The 25,761-nt window shown below is 43.5% G+C and overlaps 2 protein-coding genes across 2 annotated transcripts; both read right to left on the bottom strand.

Annotated features, from left to right (window-relative positions):
- Window positions 1–12: 12 nt before the first annotated feature.
- Window positions 13–4,393, bottom strand: C1QBP (complement component 1, q subcomponent binding protein). Its single transcript, XM_004684740.2, has 6 exons — window positions 4,102–4,393; window positions 3,457–3,607; window positions 2,111–2,204; window positions 860–955; window positions 502–624; window positions 13–384 (listed from the first exon to the last, which is right to left on the bottom strand). The coding sequence occupies exons 1-6, from the start codon at window positions 4,331–4,333 to the stop codon at window positions 235–237; spliced, it is 846 nt and encodes a 281-aa protein (XP_004684797.1). The 5' UTR covers window positions 4,334–4,393; the 3' UTR covers window positions 13–234.
- Window positions 4,394–4,979: 586 nt separating this feature from the next.
- DHX33 (DEAH (Asp-Glu-Ala-His) box polypeptide 33) lies at window positions 4,980–24,136 on the bottom strand. The gene is made up of 12 exons (XM_004684741.2): window positions 23,677–24,136; window positions 21,641–21,801; window positions 20,717–20,944; window positions 20,350–20,520; window positions 17,514–17,699; window positions 16,707–16,818; window positions 15,386–15,545; window positions 15,187–15,275; window positions 13,307–13,434; window positions 12,735–12,938; window positions 11,290–11,376; window positions 4,980–8,076 (listed from the first exon to the last, which is right to left on the bottom strand). Exons 1-12 carry the CDS (start codon window positions 24,122–24,124, stop codon window positions 7,768–7,770), a joined length of 2,283 nt encoding a protein of 760 aa, XP_004684798.1. The 5' UTR covers window positions 24,125–24,136; the 3' UTR covers window positions 4,980–7,767.
- Window positions 24,137–25,761: the final 1,625 nt, after the last annotated feature.

A 25,761-nucleotide genomic window follows, 5' to 3' on the forward strand; every position in this document is an offset into this window, starting at 1 on the left:
TCACTTTGGAGGAGATAAACCAAATTTATTGTCCATTATTGTTATACAAAAATCTAGAAATAATAGATCTGTAGAGAAGAAACAAATGAACGGTAAATAAGAGGTCAGAAATAATTTATAGATGAATTACTTTCCATGATATTACAATGAAAACCATTTCAAAGTACACCTTTCTAGCTTTAGAGTAGATACTGTTCACTAGCCAAAGCTTGCCATAAAATTGAGCTATCCTCTCTATTGGCTCTTGACAAAACCTTTGAGGTCTTCAAGGAAAGAAATGTACTCCTGGTGCTCCAGGGCCGTGCTGAGCTCCACCAACTCATCTGCGAAAGCGTTGTCCACCCCTCGGTCCGCAAGGAAATCCATTAGGTGATCATACAAAGCCTGAGGAAAGAAATGCTGACTAGTTTAAGAGAGAAAGTACTTGTGTAATACATTAAGATGCTGCTCTGTCTTCTCCTGGCCAGGGCCAGGACCACCCTCGTCTTATCAAGCACTTACCCAGTCCAGGGAATCTGTGTTGAGCGTATAATTTGTGTCCTTCCATTCAGACTCTCCAGTGGACTGAAAGCTCACTTCCCTGATGGAGAAAATGTCACTCTCCTCCTCCTCTTCTTGTCCAACCTTATAGTATTTGGGGAAACAGAAAGGTTTTCCACAAGCCAGGTTCACCCAAGAAAGAAACTACTACTTAGAGGTTGAAACTCATCACATTTTAACCTTGCTCCCTCATCCATCACTTCTTCCTCTGCCTTGCTGGTTAAATCAGAAAATGTCCGTATTTGCTAAAATGGACCGGGGCTTGTGGGAAACACTTCCCAGGAGGTCAAGGGGCTAGTATGCCCCGCCATCTACATACCTCATCCTCTGGGTAGTGACAGTCTAGCACCAGCGCCTTCTTGCCATCATTCTTTATGACTTCAACCACGAAGTTTGGAGTTGATGTTAGTTCCGGCTGGGAGAATAAGAACGAGTCAGTAAGGTCCCTGTCCACAGGGGTCTTTAACAGTTCAGGGGGTCTGAGGGCGACACTATTAGGATATTATTTAGTCATTTAACCAAGTCTAAAGCTACACTGATCCCAATAAGCAGCCTAGACTCTGACACACACAGTGTAACAGCTTATTCAGGACTCTTCCTGTTGATTCTTTCTGGAGTTATAGATGGTTTTTGGAGGAAGAATATCATATATTTAATAATAGTGCTTCACTTCTGGTGTACCTCACTAGTTGAAAGAACACAACAGGTTTGACTCAAGCCCAGTGTGTGCCAGTTAAATGAGCTCCAGACTGGTTCTGTAGTCCACCTGAGTCTGTTATTCTAGCTACACACTGAACTGACTTAACTAAGATCTCCTTTTTCTAGCTATAGAAATCTTTTGGCCCAGGATCAAAAGAGTGCTTCTGGCCAACCAGTCATCCTAATGGCTGAATAGTATCTTTTGATGGTGAGCTGTTCAATGTTAGGTAGAGCCAGTCAGCATGGCTGAGAGAAGCACACCAAGAAGCTGCGATCAGTGTCAAGTTATAAGAACACCAACGCCTGCCTAACTCACAAAGCCTAGGGACTCTCAGAACAGGTGATTTCTAGACCTGGCACAGTACTTCCTAAAACATTGTAAGACCAGGTTCAATATGGCCTATGACCTATAAGACAAAAAAGCTCTTTAACAAAAATTACTTGTTAAACATTTTCGCAACCTTGGTTAAATGGCTGGTGTCTATTACCAGTCTGTGCATATTAGGGCCATTTGCCAATTGGAAGCACTCCAAACATCTCTAATAACAAACATAGCCTCATTGGGAAGGAGCAAGACAGTTTTAATCCTTTCCATTAAGAGAATCCTGGCCAATATAATGCCTAAGCCTATAACGGCAATTTAGTTCTTAGTAGAGAACAGGGGTCACACAGTCCTGGTGCTAAAGGTGGCTGAAAACTGCCCTCTGCAAACACTTTACTAGTAAAGTCTCAAGGATGGTTGTCCTTTGCCTTCTCTCTCCTGGAAGCATTACAAAAATGAAAAAAAAAAAGACTGCTGCTTCTCTGAACCCCTGGAGTAAGCAGCCTGCCAAGTCTGAAGTAAAGGCTGATCACAATGTTATTGACTTACCTCCTGTTCTTCAGCCTTCTGCCCTTGGGACTGCTCTTCCTCTCCATCAAAAGTTGGTGGGATGCTATTGTTAATGTTGAAAGTGACAGTGATCCTAGAAAGACAAAAGGGAACGGTGTAATTTTAACCCAGTAGTATTGAGACCCGCTACAGTTAAAATACTTGTTGAAACAATGTCTCTGTCCCAGCTGGCTGTACATCTGAATTGCTCAAAGGAGAGTAGTCCTGGCCCCACGAAGGGAAGGCCTCACAAACAATAATATGCTGCAGTATGGACTCCATACTAGTGCTTGTGGTAAGTTTCAGTCACAAAGGAGGCCGGAGACATCAACTATTTACAACTTTAAGGTATAAGAAGCCCCACCGAAGAAATCATATTCCAAGGTTTGAGTCAAAATTCTAGCGAGGTGAGGTTTGGAACTAGTACTACAGGGCTAGGTAACTCCTAGCAGATAACCGGCTGTGCACAACTGTGCTCGGCTGTGCACAACTGTGCTCGATAACTGCTGCCCCCTGGAGCTGTGTGAACAATGGTGCTTTGAGGTGCAAACACAAAATGTGTCTAATTTGCAACAGTGCTGACCTAGTTGAGCTCCTGGGCACAGAAATGCAGTTATGTTGATTAGAACATTATTTATAATCAAGAACTATGATTATGATCAAGAACCTATGAGGTATCCTAGGACAACGGGGTAAGTGAAGTTACAGGATGGACAACTGACCTATGTATGGGGAAAAAACAGTAGCCCAAAACCACACTGTATCACTAGACAAAACAGAAAGAACCCTGTTACACAAAAGGTACAAAAGTTGGCTCCAAATGGATCCTAGAACTAGGCCCTCAACTCCCCACCTTTCTAATGGCACCGTCCTCACTCTACTATAAGCCCATCCTGCTACATGTGAATTACCCAGCTTACATTTTCACCTACCACAGACGTCAGCAGAGCAGGGGGCTAGTTTTACTCGGCCACCACACCTGTAGTGACTCAGCATGTCAACTAGAGATCAAGCTGATTCTGCCTACAATGAAAGGCATTTAGGAAGGGCAAGGACTTCCTTTACACTTAGGGGTCACTGGATGAAACCTTCAGGTCCAATAAGTGTTGGGATGCAAGCCTTTATGCTAATTCCTTACTAATTAAGGAATTACTGAGACTCACTGACTTCAGTAATCACCTTTTGGTCAAATTGTGTCTAGAGCCTATGAAGTTTTCCAAGTGAATCCTGTCTCTTGGGTATGTCATAACACCCACTGTAACACAAAGCTGTTCTGGGGATGCCCCAAGTCCTGCAGCGTCACAGTTTAATCCCCTGGTGTCCCCAGGCCCCAGTCTAAAACTTACTTCTCTCCGGCAACTTTCCGTATTAATTTAGCTTCTGTTCCATTCACCTCCAGTTCCCAACCTCCAGACATCTTAGGGAGGGACTTATGTTTCTGTATCTTCTTCTCCTCCTTAATTTCATCATTCAGGAAATCAACAAAAGCTTTGTCCCCTACAATGAAAATCAAAGTGATACAGACAGAAAGGTCAATCAGTCTGAAGCCTGAAAATGACCCGTATTACAGCGAGAAATCTGCCCTTGGACGTCCCTACTAGATGTTTGGGGGGACAGGCCTTGGTTTTTCATCTGCAAAAAACACTGTCAACTCTCAATGGGAAGCCGAGCGCATTCTGGAAAAGTGATTTCCAACAAGTGAACTCATCACCAACGTTCACTTTCATAAAGGCAAAAAATTCCCAGTTACCAAGTTTTATACTTGCCAAAGACATATATAACCACACTACTATATTTCTCCCAAAATGAAACACTCGGAGGGCAAGGAAAAGTGCCAATCCCAGGGGTTACCTCGCTGTTTGCCAATCGGCGGGTCCAGGCCTGGAGGGCTACTCTGCGGTCCGCACCCGCCCTGCCCAAGCCCCGTCTGGGCCCACTCGCCTACCTAGGAATCCGCCCCAGCGTCCCAGCCCCACGCGCACTCCCCTCACCTTCCGTGTGCAGCGCGCCGCAGCCGCAGCCGCAGGCGCAGGGGCCGCGAGGCCGCAGGAGGCCGGGCCGCCGCGCCGACCCCGCGCGCACGCTGAGCAGCCCGAAAGGCCGGGCGCACGGGCGGGGAGCCGGCTGCAGCAGCTGCCGGAGTGGCAGGGAAGGCGCGGCGGATCGGAGGCCCGCGACCGCGGAGCCCACGGCCCGGGGCACGCAGCGCAGCAGAGGCAGCATCGCAGCAGCGGACACGTGCGAATGGGAAGGACGACCCCGGCCAAAACACCCACTGACCGCGCGCGCCCGCGGGAAGTCCCGCCTCCTGGGAAGTGCTTCCGCGCAGGCGCTTTTCAGCCTGGCGCTTCTAGGGCGGGGCGCGCACTGCGCCCTCTGCTGGGGGTTTCCCAGAGAGATTATGAGATTATGAGCTTTAGCCTAGTGGGCAATTTTAATTTGTGGGCCCTCCTCCGGGCCCTCCTCCGTCGCGCAATGGGTAAAGTGCAGCACCGTGAAGCCATAGGCACTGCAGCACTAGTTTGATCCCCCGGCCTGGAAGGTGACCCACATGGCGTGGCAGACCTCCTGTCTCATCCCCTGCTCCCCTTAATAGTGTGTTTCAGTCAAATCTACCTGCTCTGCTCCCCAAGTCTTCTTGCACTCTGGTTTTTGATGTGACACTATTCTGCGACAATAGCAGAGGGTCACATCAAGTTTTGGTTAAGATCAAATTTTCTACCTTTCCTGGTCACACGGGATATATACAGTAACAAGAAAGCCTTCCCAAATTATCAATAGCCGCAAAGACTAATACCATATACAAAGCAGTGTTCTGTAAATAAGGGAAAGGAAACCAGGGAAAGAAGCCACTCACATCATGTACAAGATTCATTTTTAATGGTTTTGATTGTCGTGTGCAAATCTGAGCATTATATATACATATATACAAGAGCTGATGTTTTTTCATAGAGCTCTGTGAGTATCAACAGACTAAAAATTTAACATTTATTAACTTGATCTTTTTCTTTTCCTGCAAGTAATATTCTGATCATAGAAAATATAATTAAATCCTTGCTTCCCCATTAGCCTAGTGCCTTCCTTATATGCTCCAGGCCTATCCTCCATGCTTGGCCCCAGTCCCAATCACTTGATTAACTGTATGTGTCACAGCCATCATCACTTTTACTCAGAGCAAACTCTCATCTCCATCTGGCAGAGATGAGACCAGCAGAGCATAGCGGCAACAAGAAGGGTTTTAACTAGGCTCAGTGCAGGAACTTTCCTCCTGTGATGGAATCTGCCTTGCTCTGGGTCTTTCACCCCGCAATTACTAGAAGACAAATACCTGCCGCATGATAGCCAGCTGGGAGTGCTACTGACATGAAGTTGTTCATGGGAGCCGCTGATTCACCCAGATGTGAATTTCACATCTTTACCTTTAGAGGTTTTACCAATTGAAAAAGTTCCTCAAGATTACATCACAACATCACTTTGAAACACAACTTTCTCAAGAAAGTTTAAAGTTTATGATTACCTGAAGCTCAAAATAACCATTTACTTCTTTGTAGTAACATGTGGAGTCACAATGAGGTTTACAATCTGACTTAATCCCTGAGCAGCTATGTTAAAAATTAACTCTAAAAAGCCCAATTAGAAAAAAACTAACGTACTAAAACTCCACCAGAAAACATTCTGTAATAGTGATAAACATATTTCTGTACAGAAACAGTAAAGCTAAGAAGTTACTTACATTAGAAATTATTAACCTTTTACTCATGCTCAGAAAACACACATTTCCTGGAGTTGTTCAGGTACTTCAACTGGACATAAATTTTTCCCAAGTTTTACTTGATCCAGAAAAAGTCTCTAGGTAGAGAATTTGCTGAACATAAAACATGCCCCTGCTCCCCATTTCTTGCCAGCATGATGTTTTATTAAAAGTATAATATTTTCTTTTACCAACTAAGGTTAAACATCACAGGCAGGCCTCTATTTAGTAAATGAGAAAAATATACTTAAATTTTCTGAAAAACTTCAGAAAGTTAGCAATGGTAAAAACAAACTGATTTGAGGAAGAGTCAGGTGAAGTCTAACAATTCAGTAAGATGGGGTACATAGTATTTGTCTACTTCTCTTTGGCCTAACTGAACTTCTAACAGAAACAAAGCACTCACCCTGAACACCAGGCAAGAGCTTGACTGCTCAGCCCACAGCTATTGTTGGGAAGCCGGAGCCAGACTGTGCATACAACAGCACAGACAGCTTAGTTGGAGGTGCTTTGGCTTGGAGAACTCACTGGGTGTACAGTGAGAACACCCACTGCCTAGCGGGGCTTTCAGGCAGCCTGGCCCCCCATTTGTAAAATGCCTGATTTGTTCTGTAAGTAATGACCAGATACTATACACATGTGTTTGGACCAATTAAACACAATGAAAAGATCAAATCGTGGCTTTTTCTAGAGCAGAAGATTCTCTAGGGAAGGATTATGTACTTTTTGATAATTAAATAGCTAAGAACCTTGTCCTCTTCCTTTTCAAAATATGAGATGGAGGAAGAGATGGTGGGGACACTAATTTTCTCTGACAAATGTAGAAACTGAGGGCTGGAGAGGGGTGACCAGAACAGCTAGGTAGCAAAGTCAGAATATCCCCAAGTTCCTAAAAGGAAGGAAAAGGGATTGTAGGAAAAATATAAGCTGCAAGAATAACATGAGTCATTTACTGGAGAGAGGAGCCAATGCTGCCTGGGTTCTCACTGGCAGGATGCCCTGAGCAGTGGTCCTGCCAGGAGAGGAATGGCTGAAAGGTAGACTGAGTCACTCCTGGTGCTGGACAAAAATGGCGACCAGGTATGCTGGAGGCCATCACACACAAGGTCAATCTCCCATGTCCAACCTTCTCCCAGGAAAATTCTATGCCCCTGAAAACCCTAGAAAGGGAATGTGCCACAGTGGTATTGAGGAGGAAGACAGCTCAGTCCTCAGAGCCTCCTTTACTGGTGTCTGCTTGGAGGCAGCCAGACAGGGCGGCACTCTGTGGGGATGAGGCCCAGGAGGGGCCAGCAGCCCCTGAGGTTAGAGACCACAGCACCGCCCTACTGAAGTCAACTTCTACAGAAGTCAACTGTTTATATTTCTATTTAAAAGCTTCTTATCGATAGACAGTAAAATAGCTCAAAGTACAACATTCGAGTTTTCTGACTTACTGTGGTCCCTTTCAGAAACTCCCACTCAGTTACAAGATCTCCAGGGTCCTTTGCTGCACTGAATTCACAGCACGTAGAGAGCAACAGCGGCTCACAATCCAGTCCGAGTTTATCGTGGCCAGGGCTTAGCTCTGGGCACTTTCCTTTACGTTCTCTAACATGACTCTGGCCCTGTAAGTATTATTATTATTATTACCCTATTTGGCAGGCAAGGAAAGTGAGGCTCAGAAGTTAAGTCACCCACCAAGAACCAAAAGCATAATTCCAAGTTTCCAAAGTATGAATGGTATGTACAAATTTACATAGTTCTGCCTTAGCAGTTTAGACAGGGTGCTTTCAAGCTCCTCAAAGTCTGGCACATTCTGCAACATTAACTTGCCTCTTTTCTAGCTGCGGACTCGGAAGTGTGCTGGGAGGAGGGCTCCGGCCCAGCATCCAGGCACCCACAGTTCTGGCAGTCCCGGGCTGGCTCAGCTTCTGGCGGTCCTCAGCTTCCTCCTGAAGTACTCGGGGGCAGCCTCGTACAGCCACTCGGCGTCCACAACGCAGAGGTCTCGCATGTAGCACTTGTTGGTGTAGAGCAGCTCCGTGTACACTACGCAAGCCGGCTTGCAGTGGAAGAGGACAGACGAGGGGTGGATGGCCACAGGCTGGTGGGTGTCCGTGGTGGCATAGGTGCCATCCGGCTGAAGCTCGGCAGTGCTCATGAAGAGGCTGTGAGCCAGGCAGCGGCGGATATTCTGTGTGTCTCCTCGGGAGGACATGATTGGCATAGACATCTGTTTAAGAGGAAGTGAGGTACGTAAAAGACTGAATGTAAGTACTGCTCAGCACCGCATCGTATTTGGAACATCTGTACCTAAAACGCAGCCCATATTGCAAACCCAACAAAATGGACAGTGGAGGTGGTGACTTCAAATGCCTCAGGGCTGGACGTAAGCACAGCTGAGGGAGAACAATGGAAAACAGGGAAAGAGCAGCATGGGTGCATCAGGACCAGTGGGAGATGGTCATATAGGTACCAGAGCACTGACAGGTTAGATGACCCGCAAGGTTGGGTGACTCCTACCTGTTCACTGCAGTACCCCACCCCAGGGAGGAAGGCCTTTCCCTCTCACCTTGCATACCTCATCATTCCCTTGCTCTAAATCATCCCACACATTCCTGCCAAATTAATCTTCCTAAACAACTATTTTATTTGTTTACTTTTACATATTTTTGTGCATTTTTCCATCAGTTGCAATCCACTTGGGTTTCCCATCACAAATCACCCATGTGCCATCACCACTGTCCAGTGCACTTCCCTCCCCCCACATTTTTGATCCCATTCCCCACTCCACCCCCACAAAATGTCTCCGGTATATAGCTGTTCAGTATTATCATTATTTTCTCGCATGTTCTGTTATACTTCTGCTATGAGTGAAACCATTTGGTATTTTTCCTTTTCTTTCTGGCTTATTTCATTAAGCATGATCTTTTCCAGCTCCATCCATGTTGCTGCAAAAGACATGTATTTCTTTTTTTGGTTGCTGAGTAATATTCCATTGTATATATGTACCACATCTTTTTAATCCAGCCATCCATTTTTGGGCATTTGGGGTGTTTCCATGTCTTTCCAATTGTGAATAAAGCAGCAATAAACATGGGGATACAGATATCTTTTTGAATCAGTGTTTTTTCAAGTCATTCTTTATCTACTCAAAACCCTTCAATATCTCTATTGTCCCTGGCAAAACCATGTCAGCTTCCTATTGTGCAGCCAAGAATGGGCCACCCTGAGCATCCTGGGGACCTCCAAAATCAACTGCCATCTCATACCTAGGCCTGTTCTGGGACTGCCTTTGCAGGTGTATTCCTAGGAAGACACCCTCAGTGCTAGAGTAGAAATGCCAACTGTCAATCAATCTCCTCACTCTGTCATCCTTGCTAAGTGGTTGTCACCTCACACCCTGGCCAGAGCTGAGTGGATTAGTGGCAGACACCTATTCAGCTCATACTGGGCCAGCTTCTCACTTCCAGGCACTCAGAGTCTGAACACGCAAAGTCTGACCAACCTGCTAGTCTCTTGGGGGAGAGCACGGGGAAAGTAATCTTGCAGGCAGAGGCAAGGCAGGCAGGCTGAGGCTGGAAGCGTGCAGAACAGAGCTAAAACAAGAGGACCTGCTAGCAGGCCCAGAGAAAGCTGCCCTGGCTCCTGACCTCTTCGTCTGTTTCTTTATTCTAGTCCCTGTGGGGCTTGTTTACTTCCTGCCCACAGCTTCTCAGAGATGCCTCTTTATCCCTCATTTTCTCTTGAGGATGGTTTAAGGGGTTTTGTTCTTTGTAACCAACTGGTCCTGGCCCAGTGAAGATCCTCTATCTCATTCGTTAAGATGGAGCCCAGTGGGCACCAGGAAGCTCTAGCACTAGCACTACAGGTAACTGATGGCCTCTTTTCCTAGATTGCCAGCTCCAGCACTCACTTGCTGTGATTTGGGGTGCATTACTTAACTTTCTCAGGCTCTCATTTCATTTGTAAACCTGGATAATAACAGAATTAACTCACAGAGGTGAGCGAGGATTTTAAGTCAAGCAACTGTATGAAAAGTGTTTAGAACAACAGTACCTTAATAGTGTTTCAAAACAACAGTGATTTTAATTATCACTAGCTTCTCAACTAAGTTACTCGTACACATACATAGTTCCTCCAGATTGTTCCTTAAGATACTATGTATCAGGATCTATATTTTTCTAGTATGTGTGTGTATATATATATACATATACATACACACACACACATACATACATACATACATACATACACACACACACACATATAAATATATAAATATAAATATTGTGAATAAAATGCTATAAAGTTACCAAAAAGGTATGGTAGGCATATGACAGAGACTGAAAGACAGCTCAGGCACACTCAGTATTCAAGAATTATACCAAACAAAAAACAAGTTGCAAAATAAAATATATGCTGTGTTTGTTTTAGAAAGAAAATTTTGGGCTTCCCTGGGCAGTACAAGGGGTCAAGTCTCAGCACTATGAAGCTATCTGCAGCCACTGCACCAAGAGTTTGATCCCTGGGCTGGGAGCACAGCAGACCTTTCCTAACTCACCTGTTGCTCCCCTCAGCAGTCTATTTCAGTGGACCCTCCTGTTCTTCTCCCGACTCTGTCTCTGGTGAATCCTCTCATTCCCCCCACATTTCTGGCCTGTACCCCAGCTGTTGTATATAAATAAAATAAATCTTTTAAAAAAAATATAAAGCTTAAAAAAAAATCTTACTTGTGATACCCATTTATGTGTGTACCCACACACATATATACAAAAACATATATTTCAGGGCCTCCCTGGTGGTGCAAGGAGTCAAGTCTCAGCAATACTAAGCTATTAAACAGCCACTGCAGCAAAAGTTCAATCCCCAGCCAGGGAGCTGACCCACATGGCGCAGCAGACCTCTCCTGTCTCTCCTGCTGCTCCCCTCGGCAGTGTACTTCAGTTAATCTGCCTGTTCTGCTCCCCACTCTCTGGTGAAATCCTGTCAACCCCCCACACCTCTGGCCTATAACCCAGCTTGTGTATGCAGTGGGAGAGACAGGCGAGGTCTGCTGCGCCATATGGGTCAGCAACCTGGCTGGGAATTAAACTCATGCTGCAGTGGCTGCAGATAGCTTCATAGTGCTGAGGCTTAATCCTTTGCATCACCAGGGAGGCCCTGCATCAACTTTTATTAATGATAAAAGTTACTCCTGTAACCGGAAAGATAGATATCCCCACTTAAAAAAAAAAAAAAAGCTTAGAATTCTAGTAACATTGGAAAATGCCTTTAAAATTTAAAACAAGTACAAATTATGTTTAAAAAAGTGCCTTTAAAAAGCAGGAGGCCTGTGAAGAAATAGACCAAAATAGTGGGAGGTTTACAACTTTCATCCTTATTTTCACCTAGAATAAAAGTGATAGCTTAGTCCCCCACAAAGAATACCAGCAAGAAAGAATACCTTTAAGCAGATGTCTCTCAACTGTGCTCTGACTTCAGCTACTAGCATCATATTCTTGCTATTGACAAAATTCTCTTTGCACCAATCCTGAAAAGGAAAAATAAGAGTATTTTAATTCTCTCCTACTGTTGAGAAAATAAATATAACAATTTTTAGTATGTAAATGAATTTGGGGGAAAACTTCAGTTACTTCAGTTTCGAGTGAACATGGGAAAACATATTAAAGTGTATGACCCATAAGGAAAACTATTTGTAAGTAAACTGTTTCCTCCTTTATTATATTTGCTTAAAACTAAACATTTCCTTATGTCAAGTCAACATGAAAAAAGCTACAGACTGGGATATTTCAATCCTTACACCCAATAATGAATGAGAACTCCCAAGATATATAAAAACCCAACTGTTCAGGAAAAAAAAAGACAAGGGATATGGAAAACTCACAGAGGATAACTACAAACGACCAACAAACTCACGTAGGGATTCTCACTCTGTAAGAATCACAGCACTGCATTATAAAACAGGAGACTAGTGCACATCCATCAACTTGGCAAAAATACTAAGGTGGGAAGGAGGATGGAAAGAGAAAGTCCTACACACTATGGAGTGTATACAGAAGTACTGACACCTTGGGGAAGCCACATGCCAGTCTGGTAAAGCTGGATGCAGCTACCCAAGGCCAGCAGGTCACTTCCTGGGTGCTGTTACCCAGCGATATTCTCCCTGTGGAGAAGGAGACGCATACAGGTGTTCACTTCAGCATTGGAAGTGGAACAAACTGCGAAGGGTAGTGTACAAAAAGATCCCTAGTCTATAAAGTTCACGGATATAAAGGTACTCTGTTACCCGTGGAAACACACCCCAAATTCAAGACAGTTTAACCACCAGGAGGACAAGAGTAAGAAGGCTAAGGGTAAGAAGGACTAGGAAAGGAGCAGGTCAGAGCTTCTGCTATAGCATTTCATTTCCTGAAACACAATTGAAGCAATATAGCAAAATGTTTATAAAACATTCTAACTACTAAAAATGTGTAGTCTTCTTTTTTTATTTTTAAAGGAATTAACTGTACTAGAATGCAGGCAATATTAAAACATGAATACTATTGTACATATCCTACTGGTTTCATTAATAAAAGAAGCAATATATTGTCACTTTCCATTTAGGAAGAAACGCATTGTCATACAAACAAAAACTGCTACACAGAAAAATGAGGAACAGTTAGGGGAAAACATTACTTTGTAGCTAAGAAATCAGGTTCTAAATATAAACAGAGCAGAAGGTAAGAATGGTGTTTTTTCCCTGGCAATCTCTCCGTATGCACATTTCTGAAATAATATCTGGCATTCTCTTTGTGATTCTTTACATGACTCAGCCAAAAATGAAGGTATATTCAAATTGCATCCCTGAAAAGGAGTGTCATTTGAGAAAAGGAAAAAGAAAAGATTCACCTTATTCCCGCCTATGTTTTTGAAGGTCCGGTACATGTTGAGTAAGGTAACATGGTCGCCCTCGCTGGATATGAACTTCTTGCGGACACCCTGCACTTCATCCCGCCGGGAGGGAGGGTTATAGAGGACACTGTCCACCGACAGCAGGGAGACAATGGTCAGTATCTCTTCTGTACAGTGGAATTTGGGGGACAGGAGAATGGTCTGCAAATCAAAATTAAAAACTGTATAAACTAAGTTTTTTTCTAGCAAGAATAGTTCTGTATATTGCATTTGCAACTTCCTAAGAAGTTAAAGGGGAGGTATTTCTAAAGCCGTGACTATGCTTGTTACTCCTTTTTGACTATTTTGGTAAAACAGGACTGTATACTTCTTATGAGTAGGGCTCATAACTTAATATGAGTTTGAATCCCATATAGAACGTAAGTCAGTGTTAGATATAAAGTAAAGATTGATAATTATTTAAGAAAAGAAAAAGAAAATTAATCTAGAAGCATTGGGTTTAGGAGTCTACTTTGGGATGGCTAACCTGTAATACACAGAAAAGGAACTGAGGAGAAGGTATCATTTACTTTGGCAAATTTGGGTTCTAAAGGAAAAGCTGCCATCTTTCTTCCAATTGGAGTCAAAGTCAGCTGGTCATCCTTATGTTCGAGAGCACCTAACAGGTCCAGTTGGGCAATGGCTGCCTGCACATGATCTAAAGAGAAACAAACATAAAAAAGGAGCCAAAAATCCAAAGCCCCCAAATTATAGCGACTTCAGTCCTTTAGGGGCTTCTGATAACTCTCCACCAAACAACAGCAAAGATCAAAACCACCACTGTCCCTCTGACATACTTTTCACAATTGTTAATGATATTTAATTTCCTTCTAAAACAATGACCTGTAACTTGGCAAACTGTACATAAATTTAAATCCTGCAATATTACTTATAAATTTCACCCACAGATACACACTGTCAGGCACCTGCATTCCAAAAACATACACATAAATGGTCTTCCCTGGTGGCACGACAGGCTAAAAGCGCAGCATATGAAGCTATTGCAGCCACTGCAGCATGAATCTCATCCCCAGCCAGGGAGCTGACCCACATGGCACAGCAGACCTCTCCTGACCTGCCTGCTGCTCCCCTCCATAGTGTATTTCAGTCTATCTGCCTTTTCTGCTCACTGCTGTCTCTGGTGAATTCTCTTCCACCTATACCTCTGGCCTGTACCCCAGTTCTATATGAATAAATAAGTAAATCTTTAAAAAAATACACATAATAATGGAAGTAGCAGGTACTTTATAGGTACTCTTTTATACTGTTTGAATTTTGAGTCATGTAAATACATTATCTATTAAATAAGAGAAAAACAATTTCTGAGGGTGTAACAAATATATACACACTGAGAGGAACTGATCTGTAAAATGTATCACCTGAAATACGCAATGTGTAAATGTGTATCAATGGAATAGCTGAATGACTTGACTTATTCATAGACTGGAATAGCATTTACTGGTGAAAATGCATCAACACAAATTAAACCTCACAAAATTTAATGGCAGAAAAGGAAAAGTAACTGAAGTTAAGACATAAACTGTAAACTGAAACACTGGTAAGGGACACACGGGTGTTCAGTGAAACATTAAAGAAAAGTCAGGAATTTACATACAAAGTGTGGGGGCAGCTACCCTGAGGGAGGAAGGCGAGCAAGTGAGGCAGGGAGGGACGCAGAGGGCACAGGTAGGTGTTGGCTTACCACCTCTACCTTACATGTATGCTCTTCTCTTACATGTAAGAATTCAGTAATTGAAAGAAAAAAGCAAAGTGCAGAACTGTGCATAAAGTGAAACTGCTACTGTGTTTTAAGAGATCATCTACACCTGTACATGCATAGTTGTTTTCTAGGAGACAACAAGAAAATGGTCACAGTGACTGTTTAAGGGGCAGGACACTAAGATCCTGGAGGGATCCTTGTATACCTAGCAATTGTCTATTTTTTTTTTTTTACCAAATGCATTTCTTCACTTAAAGAAGAGTCGGGGGGGAGGAGGAAAATGGTGTACTGGGGAGATGTCACGTGCTAAACCTATCACCAAGAACTAAAAAAAAATTTCCTTCACACATTGTTAATGAAGGGCAGGAAGAAGTCAGTCATATTACAGCCCCAAAGAAACTTACAACTTTTTACTGGCAAAACTACAAACCTGTTAAGTTTCTACAGCATCCCACAGATCCACCTGACTATCTTTATTACCTCCTGTGACCAGGAACCTCAACAAAGCTCCTGGGCACCACTGTTTCTGCACTAAGACAGCACAGGACCCAAGCTTCCCGATTCTGAGACGCTTCTCAGAAAGTGCATTGTTATATCAAATGAAATGAAACAGAAGATGACCACCAAAACACCAAGAGCTCACATGCTCTTGTCTACTCGCATGCCTTCCACTGTATTGGAGATTATTACCTGGGGATGGTTTGGACATGAAGTCAAAGGTGAGCACATTTGGGACTTTCATTGCTAGAAGCTGTAGCAGCACGCTCGCCAGGTTACACCTACAAAGAAAGAGATGGCTGTTCACCTGGCTCTGATTCTCCAGTCACTGAGGCAGAACAGTCCACTGGGTTTGTGAAAACTGCAGGCATGTGGGAGCACCTCAGCCTACCTCTGGATCTCTGGCACTGTCATCTTCTCAAACTTCTCAAACTCATCTTCTGTGTAGAGCCGGTAACAGATGCCGCTTTCCTCTCTGCCAGCCCGCCCTGTTCGTTGCCAAGCCTGGGTCTTTGACACCCGCTGCACAGCTAACACCTCCAGGCCACTGTCTGGAGGCAGAATGAACCTCATTTGTTCTTTGTTCAGCACAGAAACAAACTTTTCCCCCACAGTGTGGACAAAAAGAAGTATTCCTTAGAATACCAGTGACCCTTTCTGCAATACGTGAGTCCAGAAAACTCAAGGCTACACTGGAAAGCACAAAACCCAGCTGCTCTGTAGTGAAATGAGGGCTTGCGATGAATGCTGTGTGAAATCTTTTACTAAAATAGCAGAAGAATCTGCTTGTGGTGTGGGGCTGGGAGTGCCTTATGTCAGAGGCCTTGGTTTAGACACAGGGAGTCATGCACTCCACTTTGCCCAGGAGTGAGGGGGTTCCCAGGACTTGGGGTTTTAGTGATAAAAGCCAGACAGTCTATGCAATCTAGGATGGTTGGTCACCCTATCAATTAGTGACTTGGAAATGAAATGCTTCCAGTCCCTTGTGCTGGACCTTCCCTCCCACTTTTATTACAAAGGGCGGTCAAAGTGACACTGTTTCTCCTAGGAGTAAATGAGATGAGTTTTCTTTGATAAAGGTGTATTCTGCGCCAGGCACTGGAGAACCAAGTCCTTTCAGATACATACATAAAAGTTAGTAGCCTCCAATGACAATTGTAGCTCATTTCAATTAAACAACTGGGAGCCATCATTTCAGCTGCCTCAAATCCTCTGTAAATTGAGCAAGGTATGAAACACACAAGACTAAAAGTGACTTCAAGCAAGATTCTCACTGTATAATAACCTCAGGAAATAGCTAGTGCCTCTTCTGGGCTCAGGCATGCTTCCTTCTTGAGAAACCTGGCAGCTCACCCCAGCAATGCTCAAATACTACTTCTGATGAAGCCGCTGATGCAGTATCATGCTGTCCCTCTCCTTCAAGTCAGTATTCTCAGTTAACTTTTGATGAAGCTTAAGGCCCTTTGTCCAGATCCTGACCTGCTGTCCCCATGTTTGCTAACCCTGGGCTCTCCTTTCCACCTTGTTTTCTTGTGTCACTGACCTGCCTCAAGTTCCCTTGCTGGACCTGATTTCTGGAATGTCTATGCCTGCCACCCAAATGTCAGTTAGTTCCAAACATGAAATGCTCATTTGGGGAAAACTGTGGGACTACGTGAAACTCAATAGTGCTCACTATATAGAGAAGAGAGTCATGAGCTACAAATTCTCACCAGGGTTATACTTCTTTGCTTTAACCATGCCCGTGTCAACTACATATTTTATTCCTGTAATGGTTATGGAGGTTTCAGCGATGTTGGTTGAAATGATCACTTTGCGATAACCCTAAAAGGAGGAAGAAAACCAAAAAGCCATATGACACACATATGATCCAGAAGTTTAAAAACATATTCGTCACCATTAATTTCCACAGTTCATTCATGATCAAGAAAAGAGGACTTAGTTGTTAATGACAGTTAATAATATTGATGGCTGATCTTTGCACTGGGGGGTGGAGGTGGGGCTGTTTCAGTCTTATTCTGAGGTGTGATGAGGTATAGAACAGGCACAGATTCAGAAACAGGCAGATGCATGACGGCACCCTGGCCCTGCCGTTTACTTACTACACACCCCCTGAACATCTATTGTCTCTGAGTCCTCGGGGTTTATTAAGTGGGGTCAAAACCTACTTGGCTGATTTTCGAGAGGATAAGAGACAGTGTATGTAGTGTTAGCACAGTGCCTGGCACAGCATGGGCATCCAATAAATGGTACTATGGACAACCGTGACCTGTTTATGTTGGGCCTTAACCATTCCGTTTCTGCCTTCATACTCTTCCTCATCTCTAACAACTGTTCCCCTGTTCTTACGTGGGAGAGTGGTATCTATAGCTCTGCAGTTTTTCAGCCAATGTTATTGGGTACCTAAGCATCCTGTCCCATTCACCTTGTAAGGAGTCTGCTGTCTAGCATATAAGCCCTACTGTTGGACCATCTGGGAGCTCTGGCATGGTGCTGGACAGGGGAGGTGGTACACTCACCTTTGGGGCTCCCTGGAAGACGCGGAGCTGCTGAGCATAGGGCAGGGAGGCATACAGAGGAAGAACCAGCATGGAAGGGCAGCCATCTGGGAGGTGTTTGGCAATGTCTCGGCAAGTCTTGCTCATTGCTTCAATCTCCTCTTGACCAGTGAGGAACACCAGGATGTCCTGAGAAGAAGGGGCTTCCTATAAAAATGAAAGGGAGGAATAACCAGCCAGGCATTAACAGACTAGTAGGTTGCACAAAACCCATTATTGTCTGATAATGTTTCCCAGGATAACTTTTCTTAATTGTGGAGTTGTACATGAGTCTAAATGTTGCTATTTCCCCTGGAGGAAGGCCCTTTTAAACAATGTATAAAGCTGTAACTTATGCAAGTTAGGCAGCTATGTTTAAAAGCTAATTAAGGATATTTTGGATGAAAATCACCAGATTGACCAGTATCATGAAAAGCACAATCAGGTAAGCAAATGAGATCTGCAAAAGTTTCCTTCCTTTCAAAATCGTCTTGAAAGATGAGTCTCACAAAACAAAAAGACAACTCAAAGTCCTGACCAATGAAAATGATCAGAAACTGTCATGATGGTAAAGAAACGCTTATTAAATGATGCCATTAAAAGCACTTTCATACACTGAAAAGGCACACTGTACTTGGCCAAAGGCTTCCGATAAAAAGCTTAACTATCAGATGGAAGGACAGCCCTTGTTAATGACATAATCATTTCACTTGATTTTTCCTTGAAATCTGTTCAGATGCAAAAATAATTGCAAATGTTCACTAATATGTATACATAACATTGTATATGTATGTGCATGTACTTTTATTTAACCCCAATATAACTAACAGCAAAAATGTCCGAGGATGCACAAGAGACAGGATGAATCTAAAAGAGTCAAAACTTCATCAATGGGAAGACTCATCAAAACTACTGTGCCACCGGAAGGCACCTACAGGCATCACTCATGATGCCTCATCTCAAATTGACTTTTGATAGATAGAGAATGGTCAGCTTCAAATACTATCAAAAGGACAGTGAAGGTATAAGCCTAGAAAGACAGAGACAATGGGAGAAGAGAATAGATAGCAAGTTTCAACTCATTTTTTGAAAGATGGATGAGAAGGGGGAGAGGGTGAGTGGCTTGACTGGGCAGAGGAAATTTTAACACGGGTAACTTCTGAGGGAAATGGAAACCACAGATGAGTCAATTTCCACAGAGAAGCCAGAAAGATTCAGGACTTGGGAGCAAGGTGGAGTCAAGTCACGGGAAGATAAAAACTCAGGAAGTAGCTCAAAGTCTGAGTACACTCTGGCTAAATCCCCCAGTCCTTTTCTATGCAACCAGATGGCTGGCAAGACTCCGGGTGACCACAAAGGGAGTCCACACAGGAAAATGGCAAAGGGAAAAGTCAAGGTGGCCGTTACCCAGAGGCCAGGAGAACAACCTGTTATGAATAGAAATGGAGCATAAAGGACCCTAAGGTAAGTGGGTTATGTCTGACCACATAAAAGATTCATGATTGGCAGAGACAGATGTTGGAAAACATGGGAAAAAAATTAATCATAAGTATATAGTAAGACTGTGTAAGTGTGTTCTCTAAGGAATGAAGAATCAAGATGGTGCACTGCCAGCAAGGTGAAGTCATAATCCTGATACTATTTCAAAAATAGTCTGATATAATTAAGCTGAGAGAAGAAAGGTTTGAAGCTGTTTCTACATCCTCATTCATCATTTTAAGAAATTATTATGTAGCACCTAATATGTGTAAAATAAAAAAAAAAGCTATATAAGCAGGTTATTTTAGAAATATGAAGGCAGTATCCAGTGGAAACAGACAAGAAATTGAATGTAGTTATGCTAACAAACAAGATCTGGAATAGGAAAGTAAAAGCAATTGCTGGTTCCTTTGTTTTCATTGAGTCTTTCTGAATGAATTACTTGATTTTTTTAAACTTTAGACAGTTTAAAATTACTTTTAAAGCTTATCTCAGTTTAAAATTACTTGTAAAGCTTATCTCTAGTTTTTTTCCCAGAAAGTTAATAGAAAGATAAAAAATCAATTTTACACAAATTCAACAAAAATGGGGTGACATAACCATTCAAATTTTCAAGTGAATGTTTCATGAGTTGAGAAGTGCTTTTGAAATATCTGTTAACAGCAGCTCTCCTGCCCACCTGTGACTATGCAGGGGCCTCTCTTTCTCCTTTGTCTAATAAACGGCTCCTTTCAAAATGTTAAAAGAAAAATTAAAAAAGGAAATGACTTTCAAACAGGTCCTTTTTTTTTTTTTTGAGAATTCTAAGTTGCAACCTCATTTTGGTTGCCAAGAAAAACCCTATGTCAGCTTTTTGTTTGCATGAATTAGGAAACAGCTGAGGTCATCACATAGTAAAGGACGCAGAACACTTATTTCTGTAATATGTACTGTGTACGATGTTACCACATAAAATAATTCGCTTTTTCTTTTAAATCCTCTGTTCACTGTCAACCAACTGAACTTCTGTAAATATAAATTGTACATTATAAAATGTGCTTCTTTGGGGGATTATGATAAAAAATTATTTGTAAGCCACTATTCTAAAATGTGGAAGTTTTCTGATTCGGTTGAGGAAAGATGCTGGTCAGAAGTGAATTGTTTTTGTTTTTAGAGGGAATAAAAGATACTATAAAAAAAATATAAACTTGAACATGGTAAGTAAATTCCTATTCATGTTAATGGTAGAGCTCACAAAGTTGTTTCCCGCAGTAGCTGAATGTTCCACCTTTCCAGGCCTGAGTGCTTTATCAAGTGCAAGTGAAACAGCCCTCTTCAGGTGTCTGCACCCTTTCCATACCTGGTGGATTTGGAAGACTGAGACAAGCGCAGCATGCAGGTAGTCATGCTGAGGCTGTTTGGTGTAAAAAATCTGGATTGGATGCTGCCGACCCTCTAGGTAGAGGACGGGGGCTCCATTGAAATACTGAGAGAACAGGTCCACATCCATTGTAGCCGACATCACAATCACCTACGTAAACGAGGGAAGAGAAGGGTGGGAAACAGACGTTGGACTGAATTTCTGTGTCCCCTCTCAACTCTAAAAGCAGAAGAAAAGGCCTCTGCCCCTCCCATCTTGATGACTTCCTCGGTGCTTGAAGCGGCACGGGTGAAGGAGGTGCTGCAGAGGAGGCACAGGCCTAGACCCGCAAGCGTGCTGAACCTACTTTGAGGGGCAGCTTCCCCAGTTCCTTTCTCCTCTTCTGTGCCGCTTTCACCACACCAAACAGCACATCTGTGTGGATAGTCCGTTCATGGGCTTCATCCAAAATGACACAGCTATACTTCCGAAGCAGGGAGTCTGAAATTGCTTCTCGCAGAAGCATGCCATCTGTCAGGAACTTGATCCTGGTGTCTTCTGAGGTGACATCATCAAAGCGCACAGTATAGCCAACCTATGCAGAGACATGACTCATTCACACACACACACTGGCTGAGCACGCACTAAGCATGCAGTACCGGGCGTGCACCTGCACTATCATAATGAACAAGACCAGCACCAACCCTGAGGTATTCCCTCGGAGCATGCAGTCTAGTGGCGGAGACAATGGCCGATCTTGCTGCAACTACGAAAGGCTAGCAAAATGAGCCTTCTAACCCCAGCAACTTAACAGCTTCAAGTGAAGCTATGTACAGATTGAAAAGGTGTCCAAAATATTTTTATGTGAAATGTATAAATTTACACAACCAGAAAAAAAAAATCTGACATATACAGTTCTACGACTCATTCTTAATATCCACCTATATGCTAGAAGAATGCTTATAATTTTTCTAGAAAGACGCATGAAGAGATTGAACAGAGATTACTGAAGTCTTAAAAATGCTCAAGGAAAACAACTAATATATTCCACTTGCCAGCAGATTTTGAAAGCAAAGCAAATGGATTGACAACCTCTGATCAGCAAACCCTTTGATCCCCTAGGAACTATAAAAACAAAATAAAACAACTAACACTAAACTAAGAGGCCTAAATAACTGTGGCATGAAAGAATCTTGCTTTGCTTAAGAAATCTTGTTCAGAAGAATAAAAGGTTGGGGGGCATGGATGGAGTACACAGGAAAGAAATGTTAGTAAAAAAGGAAATTAGTACCAGTTTCCCAAGTTCAGTTCTCTTCTCATCTGAGACTCTAGTAGCAAGAGAGATGGCAGCCACTCGACGAGGCTGGGTCACAGCAATGATGCCCTGGCGACTAATCCCCCCCTCGTAGAGGTACTGAGGGATCTGGGTTGTTTTGCCAGAACCAGTTTCCCCTAGAAAAGAAAAGAAGTCTTGTTTAAATTAAACTGAAACAACTTAAAGAGGTCAAAGTTTGGAGGAAAGGATGTAAATAACCTAAGTTGATAAGAGTCACAGAAAAATGGGCTATATATACTGCTCGTGGAGGGTTAATTGGATGGTTTCTCAGAGGTCAAATTATATTTAAAAATCTTTAATATGTTTATACACTTGCATAAACTGAGTGTAAGGAAATAATTAATGACATGCATGAAGACAGAACTTCAAAGCTGTCTTATTCCCCTTTGTTCCTGATAGGAAAAAACTGGAAATACACACACACACATATTCAATGATAGATTACTGGTATAGTAAAAACATAAGATGAAATACAACCATTAAATAAAATGTTGTTATTTTTTAAAATAATAGATGAGATTCATATATTCTGACATGAAGAAACAGCTACTCACACACTGCAACCATAATAAATGCCTCACTATTCCCTAGACTGCTGCTTTCTTTCAAATCTTCTACTCTTGCACATACTATTATGAAATACCTGCGCTCACACTATCTGCTAGGCAAACTCTGCAAGATGAGTTAGACCTCAGGCCTGCCTGGTGGCACAAGGGGTTAAGTCTCAGCACTATGAAGCTATCACAGCTATGGTAGCACGAATTGGATTCCCGGGCAGGCGATGACCCACATGGCACAGCAGACCTTTCCCAGCAGATCTCTCTTGTCTCACCCTCTGTCTGCTCCCCTCAGCAGTGTATTTCACTCCATCTGCCTGTTCTGCTCCCCACTTTGTTGCTGGTGAATCCTCTTACCTCCCCACACCCTTCTGGCATACACTCCAGCTCTTTTATGCATAAATAAATAAATCGGTTTTTTTTTTTTAAGATGAGTTAGACCTCAAATTCTCTTTCATGAGGCTGCACTCCCTGCTTCTTATGCCTTGTTTATCTCTTACAGCACTGACCACCTTACATAGTGGTTAGTGTTAAAAAGCTTTTGTCCTCCTTTGACAATGGAAGCTCTTGATAGGCAGAGGTCTTTGTGTCCTTTCTATGTACTTGAGCATCCTACAAACAGTAAAATCCAGTGTTATTTCCTACCCCCTTGTGGTTTCCTTTAACAGGACCTAATTAGAACTAACAACTCAGTAAACCTGAGCACCCTCTCTCTGACCTCAGAGTCCTTGCAATTTTTCTTCTATCACTGCTCATCCTTCCTGATCTAGCCAAGCACTATGGAGTAAGAATTTGACTCTTCTGCATTTTCTCTGCTTTGCCTGGTAAGGCAAAACCCCAAACTTGGATCACTGTCTTCCTGTGCCTCTTTTCTGTGCCTCCATCAACTGAGCAATGCTAAAGAAAAATAATCCAATTATGCAGCTGAAGAACTGAGTTTAAAGTGAAGCCAAATGCACCTACGTGCCAACAACCACAGACCCTTGTTTTTGCAATTTATCTTCTCCTCACCTCCCCAGGGGCCTACCTGAGGTTCCTTGACACCTACTCTCACCAGAATTTCTGCATCAAATAAATAACAGCAAAGGCCTCCTATGTGACCTCCCACTACCTTTCCTTACAAGACTTGGGCAGTCACAATCTTCGTCACCGCCTTTCTCCAGCCTTGTAGCCTTTCAGATATCCTTCCTCCTATTGCAGACCAACTCTGCATCTAACTCTTGTTGCCATGTGCCCCTGGCCCCAGTGCTGCCCCATCTCTGCTGTGAGGGCGGTGCTGTCCCACTCCTGTGAGGCCCGTGTCAGGTCTGACAAAGAAAAGCCGGGAAGGCTTGTGTAGGAACGAATGAAAGAGGCCGGAGGCACCAGAGAAAAACTTTGCTTACATAGCTAAGAGTCGAAGGCAAGAAAGGACCTGCCTGCGCGGCTACTCACCGATGAGGACGGCGCTGTCCAGGTTTCGGAGCTGGGCTAACAGCTGCCCGCGCGCCTGGAAGATGGGCAGACTCCGGCGCTGCAGCTCCACCGCTTCAGGGTAGGGGCTGGCTGAGGGCTGGGCCAGGGCCGGCTGCTGCCTCCGGCCTCCGCCGCCGCCGCCGCCCGCAGTCAGCAGCATTACCACTCGCCTACCGGGAGGGCAGGACCCCGCGCGGCTCGGGGGCCCGGAGCCCGGCCGGAATCTCTTGGCCGGCGGGAAACCCGCCTCCTCGGGCATGTCGGGAGGGCACCGAGACCCGGCGCGGAGGGCCGGCTCCTGCTGCTCCCGGGAGCCGGCAGCAGGCACACGCCGCCCCCGCCCACCACGTGCAGCCGGCTCCGGGCGACCACCGATGACCTCACGGCCACCCTCGGCTTTTAGGGAAGGGACTGCAAGTCCTAGCATGCACTGGGAGCTGGGGAAAGTGATTCACTTCCTGAGGGCGGGGAGAGCAGGCTGAGGTACAACGGGGTAAAAAGGTCCGGAGTGACAATAGCGGTGAGCCGGGCGTAAGGTTCCGAGGGACTTAAGGCCTGCCTAGTAGTGAGGATCTTCTTGACTGGTGAAATGGCTTCTTTCCAGTAAATACGAGTTTTTCTTTTCTATCCACAATAATACTTGCGCTTCAAGGAAACGACCTAATTCTGTAAAACCAGTTAGGAACGCACAAACACTCATTAGTTAATCTTCGCCCCATTTACAAATGAAGAAGCCAAGTCTTTGATTAGTCATTCAGCTCTCACAAAATCTGAATGTTGAGAGGAATAATGATTATTTTGTCACATTAAAAAATTATATGATCTGTGAAAACCATATATTCACTTTAGTAAATGACCATCCCAGTCGGTGTCCTTGTAATATAAACAAGAAAAGTGGGAGTTCATTGGAACTAAAATGGTCTTTTCTTTTCCTGTCTCCATCTATTCCTGCAGACTCTAAAGTTCTTCTTAGCCCCGTTACACACGCTGCCAATCAATGAAAAGCTTTACAACTCCAGCGGAGATAATAATAGTGGTTTCTCTTTCTGAACTCAAAGCTCATCATTAAGTATGACAAGCAGCTGTTTGCTCTCCACACAGGAAATGTGATTTCCAGATAATTCACCAGAATATTCAATGTGAAGGACTTTCAGCATCTTCTGAAACTCATTTCCATGAAACTCAAAGCTCATCATTAAGTATGACAAGCAGCTGTTTGCTCTCCACACAGGAAATGTGATTTCCAGATAATTCACCAGAATATTCAATGTGAAGGACTTTCAGCATCTTCTGAAACTCATTTCCATGAAACTCATCCTATAAGTGAACCTGTTAAAAATCTTCCTCTTTCTTCCAGGTCAGAGAAAACTTTCCATTAGCTGCTGAAAATAACCAGGCATTACTGAAAATGCACAGGTTGGTTAAATAACAGATAGATATTTAGGAATTTCACTTCCTATTTCTGTTTATTTAGAAAGGTACTACCCCTCAACCTCAGGTCACCTACTGGTGAAGGCCCTCTGCCTGGCTTATAGCTGCCCTTGTCATGATCTCATAAGCTGGAAAGGGCGAAGGATCATCCTGGTGCCATTTATAGGGCACATCCCTACTCATGGTTATACCTTCATGATTTAAGCACCTCAAGACTTCATCCCAAAGGCACACTTACTGATATTGTTACTTCATGTGTTATGCTTCAACATTAGAATTTGGGGGGAATCTGAAGATTTAGACTGTAGCAATAACTGTTAATTCTCAAATTATGGTCTTTGAATATGTAAAAGACAAACCTCTGACCTTTTTTCCCATTGTACTTTCCAAATAATCCAATGCAGGAAATATATGCTTCAAATGATTACAAGAGTCCAGATAGGTGATATAAATGAGTGACATAATCTCTTACTAGAGCACATACCTTGTAAGTAGTCGTTAGTTATCTCTAAGCAATAGCTGTTATGCAGGCCTGCTATTGCCATATCTTCCCCCTTTTTCCCCAAGAAAAGCCAAAAACGAAGGTTTTCATGTGAGGCCTGCCAATAGTAACTGTTGTTGCCCCTCCTCGTT

Source organism: Condylura cristata, unplaced genomic scaffold (assembly GCF_000260355.1).
Source record: "Condylura cristata isolate star-nosed mole 26May11 unplaced genomic scaffold, ConCri1.0 scaffold00017, whole genome shotgun sequence".
Classification (NCBI taxonomy): domain Eukaryota; kingdom Metazoa; phylum Chordata; class Mammalia; order Eulipotyphla; family Talpidae; genus Condylura; species Condylura cristata.